The sequence below is a fragment of the Blennius ocellaris genome (genome assembly GCF_963422515.1).
Source record: "Blennius ocellaris genome assembly, chromosome: 20".
Lineage (NCBI taxonomy): Eukaryota > Metazoa > Chordata > Actinopteri > Blenniiformes > Blenniidae > Blennius > Blennius ocellaris.
In genome coordinates, this window is record NC_137669.1 from 256262 (window position 1) to 275000 (window position 18739).

General features: G+C 51.7%; 1 protein-coding gene across 3 annotated transcripts; it reads left to right on the top strand.

The window, feature by feature from the left end:
• Nucleotides 1-980: 980 nt before the first annotated feature.
• Nucleotides 981-11931, top strand: mat2b (methionine adenosyltransferase 2 non-catalytic beta subunit methionine). 3 transcript variants are annotated; one of them, XM_080516509.1, is made up of 7 exons: nt 981-1141; nt 3582-3788; nt 4241-4355; nt 9575-9727; nt 11187-11380; nt 11449-11562; nt 11637-11931. In XM_080516509.1, exons 1-7 carry the CDS (start codon nt 1112-1114, stop codon nt 11808-11810), a joined length of 987 nt encoding a protein of 328 aa, XP_080372635.1. In that variant the 5' UTR covers nt 981-1111; the 3' UTR covers nt 11811-11931. The 3 variants fall into 3 exon arrangements, with proteins under 3 accessions (XP_080372635.1, XP_080372634.1, XP_080372636.1); XM_080516508.1 differs by lacking the exon at nt 981-1141 and adding an exon at nt 1359-1504; XM_080516510.1 differs by lacking the exons at nt 981-1141; nt 9575-9727 and adding an exon at nt 1359-1504.
• The last annotated feature ends 6808 nt before the right edge of the window (nt 11932-18739 follow it).

Consider the following 18739-nt stretch of genomic DNA (forward strand, 5'->3'; position numbering starts at 1 on the left):
ACTAGGGACTAGAGCCTGGCTGGGACTAGGGACTGGAATCATGGCTGGGACTAGGGACTAGAGCCTGAAGGGGACAAAGGACTGGAGCCTGGCTGGGACTAGGGACTGAGCCTGGCTGGGACTAAGGATTAGAGCCTGGCTGGGACTAGGGACTAGAGCCTGAAGGGGACTAGGGACAGGAACCTGGTTGGGACTAGGGACGAGAGCCTGGCTGGTACTAGGGACTGGAGCCTGGCGGGGTCAAGGGACTAGAGCCTGGCTGGGAATAGGGACTGGAGCCTGACTGGGACTAGGGACTAGAGCCTGGCAGGGACTGGGGACTAGAGCCTGGCTGGGACTAGGGACGAGAGCCTGGTTGGGACTGGGGACTAGAGCCTGGCTGGGACTAGGGACTGGGACTAGGGACTGGAGCATGGCTAGGACTAGGGACTGGAGCCTGGCTGGGACTACGGACTGGATCCTGGCTGGGACTAGGGACTATAGCCTGGCTGGGACTAGGGACTGGAGCCTGGCTGGGACTAGGGACTGGAACCTGGCTGGGACTAGGGACTAGAGCCTGGCTGGGACTAGGGACTGGAACCTGGCTGGGACTGGGGACTAGAGCCTGGCTGGGACCGGGGACTGGAGCCTGGCTGGGACCAGGGACTGGAGCCTGGCTAGGACTAGGGACTGGGACTAGGGACTGGAGCCTGGCTAGGACTAGGGACTGGAGCCTGCTGGGACTAGGGACAGGGACTAGGGACTAGAACCTGGCTGGCATTATTGGAACAGAAGGGGAGAAAGAAAAAGTAACGTGAGGAAAACACTACTAAACTTTGTGAGAGACAGGATATAGGGAGGTAGACTATAGAGGGGATGTGACACTACACACTCCTGTACAGTAGGTGGCGGTATGCACATCAAAGCTGTTTGCAACCCACCGATAAATGAAAGAGGGTGAAGAAGAAGAAAAAGAAGAAGAAAAAGAAGAAGAAGAAGAAGAAGAAGAAGAAGAAGAAGCAGAAGCAGAAGAGGGAGGAGGAGGAGGAGGAGGAAGAGGAGCAGGAGCAGGAAGAATAGTTTGGGCTGAAACTGATCAGATCTGGCAACCCTGACTGCTCCACTCTATCCGATGCCCGGGTTTCAGCCCGCAGCTTTCCCGGTAAAAACTGATTTAATTTCTAACAGAGAACCCCCCCCCACACACACACACACACACACACACCCGGTGTGCTTGTGCAGGTCTCAGTCGTCGTCCCCCCAATCAGGTATGATCCGGGGTCTGGGTGTTAGCCTGGGTGCTAACAGTTAGCATCAGCGCGACAGCTGCTTTACGGCAAACAGCCGCTTTACGGCAAACAGCTGATCGGCCGGAAGAATAGTGCGCAACTGGACAACTCGATCCGCAAACCAGACCCGGTTCTGATTCTCAAACCCGGTTCACGTCTGCGCCAGAGACGAGATGAGCTGCGCAGGCGCACACCTGAAGATCGAGTTCAGTCCGGGACACGTGCACCTTGTCCAGGTAAACACCTGAGACTGTCCGTCCAGGTGTGAGACTGTCCGTCCAGGTGAACACCTGAGACTGTCTGTCCAGGTGTGAGACTGTCTGTCCAGGTGAACACCTGAGGATCCAGGTGCAGTTAGTCCAGGTATGACAGTAAGACAGTTCAGAGTTCATCCGTCCTACAAGGGATCCTTCCTTGCTTCAGTTCGAGCTTCCCAGTGTTATTTTACATTCATGCATACAGTCACCAGTCGGTTGGCTAAAGTTTTGACAATATCTTGGCGTCCAGGGATCCGAGAGAAATAAGCTGATATATGGGTCTTTGTCTTTTTCACAATGTGTGTAATCAGAGCTTGAGTTCATGATGGGAGTGGTTCCCCTCTCAGAGGAGTCAACTCCGTCACCAGGGCCTGCAGCTTCCATCACCCTCCGTTTCCCCCTGAGCTGCTGGGGCGTCCCGGCCTGGGGGAGTCAGTCTCTTCAGGCAGAGGCATCAAATATAAGACAAGGCGGTACAAAACTAAAGCAATAACAACAGCAACAGTCAAAAACAATAAATATGTAAATAAATAAATAATACATGTTTTCTAGGGAAAGATCATTTTAAAAGTTTGTGTGTTTGTTTCAAGATTTATGGCAGACGGAGTGAAGGACTTGAGTTTTTCTTTGGGGAACATTTCCTCCTCAGACCAGAGCCTCGTTTCCTCCTCAGACCAGAACCTCGTTTCCTCCTCAGACCAGAGCCTCGTTTCCTCCTCACAAAGAGCAGGGATGGACGCTATAGTACTTTAAATTTGTTTTCCACCACAAGAATTGTGGATTTTCCAAAAACAACCACTCCAAAGGTGGACACTTGTTCTGTCCCCTCCATTGAGGGACTGAGGACACTTGTCCTCTCCCCTCCATTGAGGGACTGAGGACACTTGTCCTCTCCCCTCCATTGAGGGACTGAGGACACTTGTCCTGTACCCTCCATTGAGGGACTGAGGACATGTGGACTGTAGGAATCCTCTGTTAACATGTTCAGCTTTGATCTGGCTGCTTCTTCTTTTGTTGCACAACTTTCATGTTGGTCCTTAAAGAGCAGAGGTGAGGCAGGGGCGGTGCCAGTGGTACTGAGCCCGCTCATCAACCACCCTCGCCCTCATCAGCCACCCTCGCCCTCATCAGCCACCCTCGCCCTCATCAGCCACCCTCGCCCTCATCAGCCACCCTCGCCCTCATCAGCCACCCTCGCCCTCATCAGCCAACCTCGCCCTCATCAGCCACCCTCGCCCTCATCAGCCACCCTCGCCCTCATCAGCCACCCTCGCCCTAACCCGGAGCTCCGGTTCCAGCTGCCGCGGTGTGTGATGTGTGTGATGTGTGTACCGATGGGACCGGGACCACATGGACACATGGCGTCCCGGCACACCGGAGCTGCTCCGTGTCCCACGTCTGTCCTCGCATCACGTCTGAACCTCTGCACCAACGCACAAGTTGCAACTGTGGCATGCAGCGGCGCAGCAGCTTGGTGTTGCTGTTCACCCCGCAGGACAAACATGGAAGCTGCAGCTCTGTGGCTGCAAAGAGTTAAAACAACTAGTGCAAAGTGGAGGATGTAAACAACAACAACAACAACAACAACAGAGGATTCATCAGGTCCAGATCTGCCGTCTCAGCTGAGATTGCTGTTGTAACGTCACATATGTGCGGCGCTCTAAGCCCCGCCTACTTTTTAATCTGCTTTCTGTGGAGGGAACACACCAGGTAGGGCGCCGGGTACGCTTTGCCGTACGGCTCCGTTCCTTCCCTGACCGTTATGTCCGGCGGGAACGAGGCTTCTAACGTCTGTCTGGAGGCTGATGAGGGAACTCCTCAGTAGAACACTGGAGGCTGATGAGGGAACTCCTCAGTAGAACACTGGAGGCTGATGAGGGAACTCCTCAGTAGAACACTGGAGGCTGATGAGGGAACTCCTCAGTAGAACACTGGAGGCTGATGAGTCGGTTGCTTTCCCAGCTTGTTCCTCCAGAGTGAGTCCAGGTGCGTCAGGTATTAGAAGTATGACACTGGTACTGACTCTGGTACTGGTCCTGTCCTCTCTGGGCTCCAGGACGACCAGGAGGAGGAGGAGGAGGTCCCGGCTCCGAGGGTTCTGGTCACCGGGGCGACAGGCCTGCTGGGCCGGGCGGTGCTCAGAGAGTTCCAGAACGGTGGCTGGTCGGCGACGGGGACGGGGTTGAGGAGAGCCAGGCCACGCCTCCTCCGCTGTGACCTGACGGACGAAGACGCCGTGAGAGGACTGATCCAGGAGTACAAGGTACCTCACTGACTGGTCCAGGAGTACAAGGTACCTCACTGACTGGTCCAGGAGTACAAGGTACCTCACTGACTGGTCCAGGAGTACAAGGTACCTCACTGACTGGTCCAGGAGTACAAGGTACCTCACTGACTGGTCCAGGAGTACAAGGTACCTCACTGACTGGTCCAGGAGTACAAGGTACCTCACTGACTGGTCCAGGAGTACAAGGTACCTCACTGACCAGGTCAGACCACATCAGACTGTCTGTCGCTCACCCCCCCCTCCCTCCCTCGCTCTCTCTCTCTCTCTCTCTCGCTCTCACGCTCTCTCGCTCTCACGCTCTCTCGCTCTCTCGCTCTCTCTCTCTCTCTCGCTCTCACGCTCTCTCGCTCTCTCTCTCTCTCTCTCTCTCTCTGTCTCTGTCTCTGTCTCTCTCTCTCTCTCTGTCTCTGTCTCTGTCTCTGTCTCAGCCTGATGTGATCGTCCACTGTGCGGCTGAGAGGCGTCCAGATGTTGTGGAGCGACACACTGAAGCAGCTGTTAACCTGAATGTACACGCAACCAGCATGCTGGCAAAGGAGGCAGGTTAGTGATGACATCACACCATGACATCACCACACCATGACATGACATCACCAGATGGCTGTGCAAGATCTTGGTTATAAAAGAGACCCTTTCCCAAAGCCAGTCAGAGAAGACATGTCTGTTATTCTCACCGAGGCGGAACAACGCTTGTGACAGTTAGAACCCCCAAATATCTAGGAAATGACATTTACTGGATCTGCAGTGATAATGTGAAGGAATCACTGCCTTCAAAGCATGACGACTCTGAGAGTGTCAGCCCAGCCCATAATGCTGTGATAGATCCTGGAACCATTCAGTTGTATTCCACAGAACAGGTCCACTATGGCGCCCGTCCCTTTACACTCGATGTACAATTTAGATCAGGGTCAACATCCACTGTCTTCAAAACATGTCCTCCACAACCCCTGAAGATGTGATTGGGTGAACAGTTTATTAAGAGTAGAGCGTCTGCTGCAGATTCCTCCGGCGGGTTGTAAATAATACCTGTATACGAAATACCTGCCCGCCAGGTGAAATTCTTAAAACAGTTCATGTGTTCTTGATGTTTTGAATTCCGACTGCTAGAGGGGTCAGTGAAGGCATCGCGGAGGGTGGGTTGAGGAGTGGGGGTGGGGGTGGGGGTGTAGAGGGAGTGAACAGCGCTGACACCGGAGAAAAGACTGGTTCCCCCTGTTTTGTTCACGGCCGCCCGGCCGGGTAGCGAAGCTGCTGAACGAGCCGCCCCGTCGTCGTGACAACGTCCAGGCGGCCACACAATATGTCTATCACAAAAATGACAATTCCTCACAGACACACATCTGGCTCCCGTCTGTGTTGTCGCTGTTCTCAATGGCCAGAGAAAGTCCCTGGTCTGACTCAGACCACTGGTGATGGTCCATGCACAGCAAGGTATTCCTTGGAAGTGGAGATGAAAAGCTCCGAACCAGCCTGATTCTGAAGTCTGGCAAAGAAGCATCTCTTTTAGAAAAATGGCTTTTAGAGAGTTTCTTCACTCAATAATAATTCTAATATTTCTGCTACTATTTTAGCCAGAAGACTTCAAATGGTCAGGCTTGATGTCCAGAAGACACACTGAACAATCCAGCTCTTCCTAGACATTATTGATTATCCAGAAATTGTACATGACAACTGTTTTATCTTGTTTCTGGACTTTTATAAAGCCTTTGACGCATCAATTCATCTTGCAGTCTTTCAGGAGATTTGGCTTTGATGATTTCTCCTATTCAGCTGTTGACACGTTACAAGAAGAGTAATAGCTCTATTCTATTAGTAGCTGCTACGTCTGCAAAATGCAGTTTGTCAGGAGCCATTAGGCAAGGTTGTCCTGCCTCCTTATCTTTTCCTTTTAGTTGCCCAACATATCAATTCTAGTGTAGTCAAAGGTTCCCCTTCCCTGATAAAGAAGGACTTATTACTCAGCGACATCACCACACGACCCCACCTTGACGTCACGTCATGACATCACCACACGAGCCCACCTTGACGTCACGTCATGACATCACCACACGACCCCACCTTGACGTCACGTCATGACATCACCACACGACCCCACCTTGACGTCACGTCATGACCTCACCACACGAGCCCACCTTGACGTCACGTCATGACATCACCACACGAGCCCACCTTGACGTCACGTCATGACATCACCACACGACCCCACCTTGACGTCACGTCATGACCTCACCACACGAGCCCACCTTGACGTCACGTCATGACATCACCACACGACCCCACCTTGACGTCACGTCATGACATCACCACACGACCCCACCTTGACGTCACGTCATGACCTCACCACACGAGCCCACCTTGACGTCACGTCATGACATCACCACACGAGCCCACCTTGACGTCACGTCATGACCTCACCACACGAGCCCACCTTGAAGTCACGTCATGACCTCACCACACGACCCCACCTTGACGTCACGTCATGACATCACCACACGACCCCACCTTGACGTCACGTCATGACATCACCACACGAGCCCACCTTGACGTCACGTCATGACCTCACCACACGACCCCACCTTGACGTCACGTCATGACATCACCACACGAGCCCACCTTGACGTCACGTCATGACATCACCACACGACCCCACCTTGACGTCACGTCATGACATCACCACACGACCCCACCTTGACGTCACGTCATGACCTCACCACACGAGCCCACCTTGACGTCACGTCATGACATCACCACACGAGCCCACCTTGACGTCACGTCATGACATCACCACACGACCCCACCTTGACGTCACGTCATGACCTCACCACACGAGCCCACCTTGACGTCACGTCATGACATCACCACACGACCCCACCTTGACGTCACGTCATGACATCACCACACGACCCCACCTTGACGTCACGTCATGACATCACCACACGAGCCCACCTTGACGTCACGTCATGACATCACCACACGACCCCACCTTGACGTCACGTCATGACATCACCACACGAGCCCACCTTGACGTCACGTCATGACATCACCACACGAGCCCACCTTGACGTCACGTCATGACATCACCACACGAGCCCACCTTGACGTCACGTCATGACATCACCACACGAGCCCACCTTGACGTCACGTCATGACATCACCACACGAGCCCACCTTGACGTCACGTCATGACATCACCACACGAGCCCACCTTGACGTCACGTCATGACATCACCACACGAGCCCACCTTGACGTCACGTCATGACATCACCACACGAGCCCACCTTGACGTCACGTCATGACCTCACCACACGACCCCACCTTGACGTCACGTCATGACATCACCACACGAGCCCACCTTGACGTCACGTCATGACCTCACCACACGAGCCCACCTTGACGTCACGTCATGACCTCACCACACGAGCCCACCTTGACGTCACGTCATGACATCACCACACGAGCCCACCTTGACGTCACGTCGTGACATCACCACACGAGCCCACCTTGACGTCACGTCGTGACATCACCACACGACCCCACCTTGACGTCACGTCATGACCTCACCACACGACCCCACCTTGACGTCACGTCATGACCTCACCACACGAGCCCACCTTGACGTCACGTCATGACCTCACCACACGAGCCCACCTTGACGTCACGTCATGACATCACCACACGAGCCCACCTTGACGTCACGTCATGACATCACCACAGGACCCCACCTTGACGTCACGTCATGACATCACCACACGACCCCACCTTGACGTCACGTCATGACATCACCACAGGACCCCACCTTGACGTCACGTCATGACCTCACCACACGACCCCACCTTGACGTCACGTCATGACATCACCACAGGACCCCACCTTGACGTCACGTCATGACATCACCACACGACCCCACCTTGACGTCACGTCATGACATCACCACACGACCCCACCTTGACGTCACGTCATGACATCACCACACGAGCCCACCTTGAAGTCACGTCATGACCTCACCACACGAGCCCACCTTGACGTCACGTCATGACATCACCACACGACCCCACCTTGACGTCACGTCATGACATCACCACGCAAGCCCACCTTGACGTCACGTCATGACCTCACCACACGACCCCACCTTGACGTCACGTCATGACATCACCACACGAGCCCACCTTGACGTCACGTCATGACATCACCACACGAGCCCACCTTGAAGTCACGTCATGACCTCACCACACGAGCCCACCTTGACGTCACGTCATGACATCACCACGCAAGCCCACCTTGACGTCACGTCATGACATCACCACACGAGCCCACCTTGACGTCACGTCATGACATCACCACACGAGCCCACCTTGACGTCACGTCATGACATCACCACACGAGCCCACCTTGACGTCACGTCATGACATCACCACACGAGCCCACCTTGACGTCACGTCATGACATCACCACACGAGCCCACCTTGACGTCACGTCATGACATCACCACACGAGCCCACCTTGACGTCACGTCATGACATCACCACACGAGCCCACCTTGACGTCACGTCATGACCTCACCACACGACCCCACCTTGACGTCACGTCATGACCTCACCACACGACCCCACCTTGACGTCACGTCATGACATCACCACACGAGCCCACCTTGACGTCACGTCATGACCTCACCACACGACCCCACCTTGACGTCACGTCATGACCTCACCACACGACCCCACCTTGACGTCACGTCATGACCTCACCACACGACCCCACCTTGACGTCACGTCATGACCTCACCACACGAGCCCACCTTGACGTCACGTCATGACCTCACCACACGAGCCCACCTTGACGTCACGTCATGACATCACCACACGAGCCCACCTTGACGTCACGTCATGACATCACCACACGAGCCCACCTTGACGTCACGTCATGACATCACCACACGAGCCCACCTTGACGTCACGTCATGACATCACCACACGAGCCCACCTTGACGTCACGTCATGACATCACCACACGAGCCCACCTTGACGTCACGTCATGACATCACCACACGAGCCCACCTTGACGTCACGTCATGACCTCACCACACGAGCCCACCTTGACGTTCAGTCATGACCTCACCACACGAGCCCACCTTGACGTTCAGTCATGACCTCACCACACGAGCCCACCTTGACGTCACGTCATGACCTCACCACACGAGCCCACCTTGACGTCACGTCATGACCTCACCACACGAGCCCACCTTGACGTCACGTCATGACATCACCACACGACCCCACCTTGACGTCACGTCATGACATCACCACACGAGCCCACCTTGACGTCACGTCATGACCTCACCACACGAGCCCACCTTGACGTCACGTCATGACATCACCACACGAGCCCACCTTGACGTCACGTCATGACATCACCACACGAGCCCACCTTGACGTCACGTCATGACATCACCACACGAGCCCACCTTGACGTCACGTCATGACCTCACCACACGAGCCCACCTTGACGTCACGTCATGACATCACCACGCAAGCCCACCTTGACGTCACGTCATGACATCACCACGCGAGCCCACCTTGACGTCACGTCATGACATCATCACACGACCCCACCTTGACGTCACGTCATGACCTCACCACACGACCCCACCTTGACGTCACGTCATGACATCATCACACGACCCCACCTTGACGTCACGTCGTGACATCACCACACGACCCCACCTTGTGTTGCTCTGAAGAGAAACGTGTTTGTGTGTGTGTAGCGGTGAGCGGCTGCCTCTTCCTCTACATCAGTACCGACTACGTGTTTGATGGGAGGAATCCTCCGTACGGAGAAGACGACGCTCCAAATCCTCTCAATGTTTATGGAAGAAGCAAACTGGAAGGAGAGAGGGAGGCTCTGAGACACTGTCCAGGTACGTCTGTCTCTCTCACTCGGGGCTGGACTGTCCCAGTGGGCCGGTGTCTCTGGGGGCGGGTCAACAGGTCCCCACCATTCCCCATTAACACATCGGCTGACTCCGTCATGGAACGCACACCGACGTAAACCAGGAAATCTGACAGGCAGACTATGAGCAGGCTAACGTAGCTGTCGCTGGCTAGCCAGTTAGCTCCAGCCCTGGTAAAGGTCCTGCCGAGGCTGATGATGTAATATGAGGACCGCTGAGCCTCACCTGGTCTCTGATGGATGCAGCTGAGCCACACCAGCATGTGGCCTCCAGTGAACCTCCTCCGTCTCTCCACGCCTTGAACCAGGTGCTTTAGAACAACATCACGTGTTTCTCCATACAAGACCTCCGTTCAGGAGCAGCTGATCTCCAGAGGAAACATCCAGAGCACTGATTCCCAACCAGGGACCCTGATTTATCTTTAGAAAGCCGGGGTGTCAAACCTAAGGCCTGTGGACACAAACCGGTCCACGAAAAGCTCCAATCTGGCCAAACCACTTATTATATTGTAAAAATTCCAAAGAAAGCAGGTGTATTTTTTTATTACATAGAACATGGCTTAATAAACACAATGGACAGAATTCGAGCTGAATTCATCTTCTAGACTGAAAAACAGCCAAATCTAAGTTTGAAACTTCCAAGCTGAAGCCACACCAGACCAGCAAACACCCAGTAACTAGTGTAAAGCAGAGGGTTTATCCCCAGAGAGAAATAAGTCATCATTACTAGTAACAAAAAAACAATTTCGCATATAGGCTGTTATGAGGTTCTTTCAACTTCTCAGTAATTGCACAGACTGGCAGAAGTCGCCTGGGTTTACAATGGTAAACATTTGTGTTCTGGAAGTAAAAGGTTTAGAACCACTGACCTTGAGGAAGATTTTGTGAATGAAATGGGACAAATGTGAGAATTCATTAAGAACAGCTGAGCGAGCTCGTTGCTGAATCTTGTAGGAGTCTGAGACTCTATTTGACTTTACCAGGAACCACTGCCAGTGGGAAGCTCGCGGTCCAAACCTGGACATTTGAAAATGTCCCACCACAATGAGCCAGAACAGACTGACCACCGCTCTGAGAACCGTCCAGAGTGATGTTCTCAGAAAATGGACTTTCCCCTCCTCATCAAAGACTGTCAGCCATGAAAACAAGGCCGAGCCCTGAAAAGGTCAAGCGTTAACTGGGATGCTGTTCATTGTTTCATTATGATCCTTGTAGTCGCTGTTTATTGTTGAATTGACTTTTGCTCATCTCCTTGATTTGCTTTGGTAAGTCAGGCTGCTCTGTGCTGCTGCTGCAGATGTTGTGTCTTTGATCTCTTTGTAAGATTTAGTCTTTGCATCCAACGATCAGTGCTTCGTTCCATCAGCCACTAACGTCTGTCCACCCCTGCCTCTCTGTGCCCCGTCTGTCACCCGTCTGTCCGCCAGGCACCGTGGTGCTGCGGGTCCCGGTGCTGTTCGGGGAGGTGGAGTGGGTGATGGAGAGTGCAGTGACGTCTCTGTGGCTGAAGGTGGAGTCTTCAGAGGAGACCTCCACCCTGGACCACGTCCAGCAGAGGTTTCCCACCGACGTCCGAGACGTGGCTGCTGTCTGCCGCGCACTGTCCGAGAGAGCCCGACAGGTACCCCGTGTTACCACCTGTCTGTCTGTCTGACTGTCTGTCTGACCACCCTGTCTGTCTGTCTTCAGGACCCGTCCATCAGAGGAATATTTCATTTCTCAGCGAAGGAGCAGATGACGAAGTACGAGATGGGGGTGGCCATCGCTCAGGCCTTCAACCTGCCGTCTCACCACCTGCTCCCCGTGAGTCCTGAGGACAACCTGTCTACCTGCCAGTGGCTCGCCCTGCTCCTAACTGTCTGTCTGTCTGTCTGCAGCTGACAGAGCAGCCGGCTGCGTCCGCCTCTCGACCAATCAACAGCCAGCTGAACTGTTCTCGTCTGGAGATGCTGGACCTCGGAGTCCAGCCCAAACCTTTCTCCTCCACCATCACCGACTGTCTGTGGCCCTTCACCGCTGACAAGCGCTGGAGACAGACCGTCTTCCACTGAGACAGACGCACACAGAGACAGACGCACTCAGAGACACCCACCCAGAGACAGAGACAGACGCACACACAGACAGACAGAGTATTGTGTATTTGATCACATTAAAACTTGGTTGACTTTGGGACTTTTGGGACTGGTGTATGTCTGTGTGTCGTCTTCGTCTGAGTGGCTGTTATTTTCTGTCTGTGCTGTAAAGCAGTAACTTGTGTATTTATGGATTAAAATGTCTCTTATGTGTGGAAAACATGTGTAAGTGTAAAAGATTATAGAGACGTTACGGAAATATCTTGATTTTCAGTTTTAGTTTTTGGTCAAAGAGATTTTTTAGATTCTGTTCAAACAATAAATTGAATTTTGTTTCCATGGTGGTTAAACAGATGTTTACATTTGAATATTAAAAATTAGACATTTGTTTCTCATGTCCTCAATATAGCGAGAACCACAGCAGGGAGAGCAGCAGGGAGGAGGTGCAGAGAGAGCAGCAGGGAGGAGGTGCAGAGAGAGCAGCAGGGAGGAGGTGCAGGGAGGAGGTGCAGAGAGAGCTGCAGGGAGGAGGTGCAGGGAGGAGGGCTGGCCGAGGAAGCACATTCAGGAAGCAGGTCACTCGGTTTAGAAAGCCAATCTTCCGGCAGTGGATCTGCCTCACTGCAGGGCTGAAGAGGTGGAGTAATGGATTAGTAAGGTACCTGCAGGAGTGTCAGTGAGGAGGCTCTGGAGCTGGAGGAGGTGTGGATCCTCACACAAACAGCAGGAGGAGCCACAGTGTACGACGTCATGAGTTCTGGTTAAAAGCAACAGTGCTGCTGCAGCCAAAGCCAGGAAGCTCCCCACTTGTTAATGTGTGACTTCATGAGATTATATGAGATTAATTCATTGGGCAATATGAGCAGGCCTGCACAGCACTGCCATCACTCAGTTTCAATTCATTATTCCTCACTGCCTCACCTCATTATTGTCCTCATGGAGCTAAACAGACTTGGAACAAGTCGAAAACAAAGCCCCAGTGACGAAGGCAGAAAACCATCCAGTTCCATCACTGCCTCTATCATCTCCTTGCTGGGTGGATTGGAGGCTGGTTTTAGCCCACGGGCCTTATGGTTGACTAAATTGAAACATGGCTGCAGGAGAGGCTGTCCACTGTGTGTTGATGGTTAAAACCTCTCCGGCCACGACTATTTTTCAGCTCTTGTCAGGTCTCCTTGTTCGCCTGAACACATACTGTAGATGGCTTTGAGCAAACTTATTCATTCAGCTGTCTTTTGTAGGAAAAGTTACTGTGCAAATGACAGCTGGAGGTTTCCTGCCTAAACCTGTTTCACCAAGCCAAGTTTCATGCGTGGGCCATATTTGAGTATATTATTGGAATTTGCTGTGGGCCAATTAAAAGTGAACTGCACTCCTGGTGCTAAATGAATATTTGGAACTATGTCTGATCTGAATCGCCACCAAATTTGAATGGTTTCTTCCTTTGAGCTAAATACACTTGTATACTGCAGCCAAACGCGGAACTGTAACACGTAACCACGGCAGCACATAGATGGGGCAGATTACCCACAATCCATTGCGCCACCCCCCCCCTCAGTCCACAGCGGCTGCTACAATACTAATTTTCATGGCGATCTGCAGAAATGTGAAACCTGGACCCGATTATATGACTTTTTGAAATCAAAGCTCAGTGACTCCAGACTTGATGCCGGCTGTCGCTCACGGTGACGTTCAGGCCTGCAGCACTAGACGTTAAACGTGTGATGTGGCAGCAGGAGCTCCCTCTGCTTACAAACATTACAGTCATCAGAGAGATCAAAAGTACCCAGATTCTTTACTTGCGTAAAAGTAAAATACTTGTGTAAAAAAAAAAATCTACTTGAGTAAAAGTAAAAAGCACTGATCCAAATATCTAGTCAAGTAAAAGTAAAAAGTACAGGCACTGAAATGTACTCAAAAGTACTTTTACAAGTAGAGTATTTCTATTGCACAATTCATGGGATGCAAAAATATTAAACACAGGATAATTTATAAGGAATCTACTTAAGCAATACTATTATTTGAAGAAACACTATCTACCTAGTATCTTAATGTACTTCACTATATAGTCTTTCAGTATTTGTATTGTACAGTTAAGGTTAACACATCACACTAAACTATGGTGTCACAAATCATGATCATAGGCCCAACTCTTAATAAACCTTCATAATAGCAGTTTTTTAATAGCACATCTGGCAAACAAACAAAACAAATCAACAAAACCCTTTGTTGAGAAGCAGGTTTTCCAAGTTCTCAGAATTGGGTCTAAAAATCCTTCCTGCTGAACTACAAAGCCTCTTCCAGCAGCTGAGGCAGGTGGTGGTGTGTTGAGCTTCAGAGACTGCTGGCACATGGACGGAAATGATCTCAGGATGTCCATGGTAGCAGCTGGACTGGCCAGGTAGGGGTAGGGCTCCAGGTGTCCTGAACTTGGGGACAAGAATGGCCGCAGCAATCAACTCTGGATCAGCAAACATCTGTCCAAAGCAACGCTTAAGTCCTGCTTGAAGAGCCTCCACCAATGGCCCACAGTACTTTGAGGTGCTGTCAATGTTCTGGAGCTTTGACATGAGCAATGTGTTATGGCGTGACTTCGGAGGCTCAGGTGCGGCTAAACCAGCTGGAGACAGACGAGTACAATTGAAGGGTTTATTTAAAGCGAGGGAAGGTTCTGCGGGTTCCGGTGGCAGGAGGCTGAGGCTGCGTTGCGGAAGCAGGAGTTACTGGAGGCTGGAGTCGGGTCTGGTCACAGTGGGTCCGGAAGCAGGGGAAGCTGAGCAGGCGAGTCTTCAGGAGGAAGGCAGAATGAAGCGGCGTTAGTAACAAACATAAACTGAGACAACACACGCAGGCATACTAACGCAGGGAGTGTTACGATCCAGCGCCCAGTGGAGCACCTTTAAGAGGAGCAGATGATCAGGAGAAGATGAGCTCCACCCGGTCGTCACAGCTGAACTGAATCAGGTAATGAATCCCTCAGTAGCTCCACTTCCTCAAACAGCCTGGAACAAAAGGGGAGGAGAGACAGGAGAGGGAAAAACACCCAACCACGCCCCTAAGAGGCCTCTGAGGAGTGGGGCGTGACAGTACCCCCCCCTTCTACTCAGCCAGCCAGCCCGGGTTCTGACGGTGGAACTCCCGGATCAGGTCCGGGTCTTCAATGCGTCGCCGGGGAACCCAGGAGCGTTCCTCGGGACCATAGCCCTCCCAGTCCACCAGGTACTGGAGGCCCCGTCCCCGGCGACGAACGTCCAGGAGCCGGCGCACTGAATAGACCAGACCACCATCCAACATCCTGGGTGGTGGAAGGGGACGGATAGGGGGGGCCAGACTACTCTCCTCCACGAGGAGGGAAGGTTGAGGCGTACCGCACTGGGGTTGATGATCCTCTCTATTTCGAACGGGCACACGAAGCGGGGTGCCAATTTCCTGGACTCCACTCTCAGTGGCAGGTCCTTGGCTTTAAGCCACACTCGTTGTCCAGGAGAGAACACGGGAGCTGCGACCCGTCTTCGGTTGGCCTGGACCTCCATCCTCCTGGAGGCCTGGAGCAGTGCTGCTCAGGCCCGCTTCCAGACCCTCTCACACCTCTTCAGAGACGCCAGAATGGAGGGGACTGTGAGTTCAAGTTCCTCAGACAGGAACAAGGGAGGTTGATACCCCAAGGAACACTGAAAGGGGGAGAGGCCAGAGGACGAGTTAGTGTGCATACTCCACCCAGGGTAGATGATCACTCCAGGTAGAGGGGTTCCCAGAGGCTGCGCATCGGAGGAAGGTCTCCATCTCCTGGTTGAGCCTCTCGGTCTGGCCATTAGACTGGGGATGGAAACCAGACGACAAGCTCACCTTGGCTCCCAGCGCAGAACAAAAGGCTCGCCAAACCTCGGAGGTGAACTGGGGGCCGCGGTCAGACACAATGTCAGCTTGGATCCCGTGTACCCGGAATACCTCGGCCAATAGCACGTCTGCAGTCTCTCTTGCTGTGGGGAGCTGGGGAAGGGCAACGAAATGTGCGGCCTTGGAAAAATGGTCCACTATCGTCAAGATAGTGGTTTTACTGTTGGAGGGGGGAAGGCCTGTAACGAAGTCGACAGCAATATGGGACCAGGGACGGCTTGGGATGGGAAAGGGTTGTAAGAGGCCCGAGCTTGGTTGGTGGGAGGTCTTGTCCGTGCAGGCTGCCACGAACCCTCTGGTGTCACGGTCCAAGGTGGGCCACCAGAACTTCCGCCGCAGGACCCCCAAGGTGCGGGATACGCCCGGGTGGCAGGATAGGCGAGAGGAGTGGGCCCATTGCAGGACCTGGGAACGTACGGAGTCAGGCACAAACATGGAATGACGGGGACCATCACCTGGATCAGGCTGTTGCTGGAGAGCCTGTTGAACCAGGTCCTCAATCTCCCGTGTGAGGGAGCCAATGGTGCAGGTCTTAGGGAGGATCGGAGCAGGATCAGGAGACTGTTCCTCTATGGAAAAGTGATGGGACAGGGCGTCGGCCTTGATGTTGTGGGATCCAGGACGATTAGTCAGGGTGAATCTGAAACAAAGAACAAAGCAAGAGACGTTTGGCAGACCGGATGTATTCTATATACTTGTGATCTGTCCACACGATGAACGAGAGAGAGAGAGAGAGAGAGAGAGAGAGAGAGAGAGAGAGAGAGAGAGAGAGAGAGAGAGAGAGAGAGGTGGAGGGAGTGTGTGTGTGTGACGTGTGATGAACTACAAAACAAGATGGCGGATCACAAGAAACTCCATTCCAATGGAGGTTATCAGAGAACAGGAAGTCTGTCCTGGGTCTCCACCATGTGCTGGAGAACAATGGAACATGGAAGCTAGTCTTTAGCGTCTGCTTCCTGTGTGTCTCTGCTAAAGGACCATTTCTAGAATGACTTGATGTGAATGAGACTTGTTTTGTAAAACGTCAGGAGTCGTCAGATGGTGTTCAGTTACTGTGTGATGTTGTCTTTGATGTGATATGTGTAGGATTGTGAGTTAACTAGTTAGTAAAGCAAAGATTAGCATGCAGACCCTGTGTCTGTGGCAGAGCTAACGTTGGTTTACAGGTTGATCACTGCTCCTAATATCATTATCTATAGAACTCAATCACTGTAACAGAATCAACACATCTTCATACAGTTAAACAGTTCTATCATAGCATCAGGTTTAACTAATCTCAGGTAAAGCCCAGTTGTTGTTACTGTTAGATTATATAAACTTTAACTATACTATTTAGTCTACAAAAAAAAAATGTGTGAATCGTTTGTGCTGAAAAATATTGTTTGTGCTGGTTTAGTTGTTAAGATATAACAGTTTCTCTCCCATGTTTCTGGACACGACTGTTTCTATTGTAATGGTTTTCCTGTTTCAAGACCACCTGTGTCCAAGAAGGCTGAGGAATGTGATGTGAGGGAATAAACACCACTCTATTTTCTTTTTTTAATTAAATCATGTATTTTAGTATTATTGTTGATGTCTCACCTGTGGCCTCCACAGGCATGACTATGAAAATGATTTCATTTCCCCAAAAAGAGTGTGAAGGTCAGTCTGGCCACAGCCGGTCTGGCCAGGGGGGGGGGGGGGGGGGGGGGTCCTTCTGGTCTACACTGTGGCTTCAGCGCCATCTATTGGCTGGGCTGGACCTAAAGCAGCATTTACTATCATTCTTTCACTAACCAGCACTCCTGCAGCACAAACGATTCACACCTTTGTTGTTCAGTTTGGACGTTGTGGGGGACTGAGTGACGTCATCACTGTGTAATAACTTCATTGTGAAAAGCGACGGCAGCATGAACGTCGTTCTTCCAGCTCTGACGTGTTGGTTCAGTTTGGACAAAGGTGGAGGTGTGAACTTTACAAATTGCTCCGTTGCTGCTGCACGGTGCGCGCGCCCTCCGCCTGGCGCCAGGGCGCGCGGACGCGTGCACGTCTTTTGTAATATCATTTATTTAATATCTTCAAAACAAAAGCAGCACAAACGATCAGGAGTATTTTCACTGATGTTTGCGGGGGGGGGGGGGGGCAGCTTCACGGAGGCTGGCCCCTCACTACCTACCACCGGGAACGCGCAGCAGGGCGGCGCGGGAACGCGCTCCGGGACACCCAGGAGTCGCCCGGTGCAGCGAGAGAAACGGAGCCGCAGCAGCCCGGACAAGTCGCGGTGAGTGTCCGCTCCACGCAGCGGCTTGATCAATTAACAAAGTTTAATTTTAATAAAAGTGACAGCTGCTGTCCATGATGTGAAAGTACTAACAAATCCAACTGCTGGGTTTTTATCCTTATTTATGTATTTTCAATGTAAACCTCAGGTTTCACATTGCCATTTTGTCATTTTAATGTATTTTCTCATCTTGAAATGATGGTGTGATGTTTCTTTCTGAGAGTTTAGTTTTATTTCCATTTAACTTGTTGCTTTTAATCCCCAATCCTTTTCAAACTAGTTTAAAATCCTCCAGAAACAAACTCATAAAACCACTTAAAAGTTGTAAAAAAATGTGGAGAAAAATCTCAAAATGAAAACTAAATGTTAAATTAAAAAAAGAGTTCATCTTTATGTCTGGATCTGACAGAAAAGTGTGTGTGTGTGTGTGTGTGTGTGTGTGTGTGTGTGTGTGTGTGTGTGTGTGTGTGTGTGTGTGTGTGTGTGTGTGTGTTCAGGGTGTGAACACTGAGGAAGAGGAAGTGAGCCTGGATGAAGATGATGGGTCTGTGAAGAGCGTCATGAGGTCAGAGTTTAAATAATCATCTGAGAGGTTTTCAAAGTAAAGTCATTTTTAGCAGAAACACATTGAAACACTTTGATATCTTAACAGTTACTGTTTGTCTCAACTCCTCTTTACTCATTAATCCTGGACTCACAGTCCTCCTTCAGATTACATCCAGATTATAGAGCATCTTCCTCCTCTAACACC

Excerpts from the sequence above, each read along its gene's own strand:
- mat2b (XM_080516508.1), top strand. The coding sequence starts at position 1,442 with ATGAGCTGCGCAGGCGCACACCTGAAGATCGAGTTCAGTCCGGGACAC. Across the intron at positions 9,728-11,186 it reads GGCTCTGAGACACTGTCCAG|GCACCGTGGTGCTGCGGGTC; the intron begins GTACGTCTGTCT and ends TCTGTCCGCCAG. Across the intron at positions 11,381-11,448 it reads TGTCCGAGAGAGCCCGACAG|GACCCGTCCATCAGAGGAAT; the intron begins GTACCCCGTGTT and ends GTCTGTCTTCAG.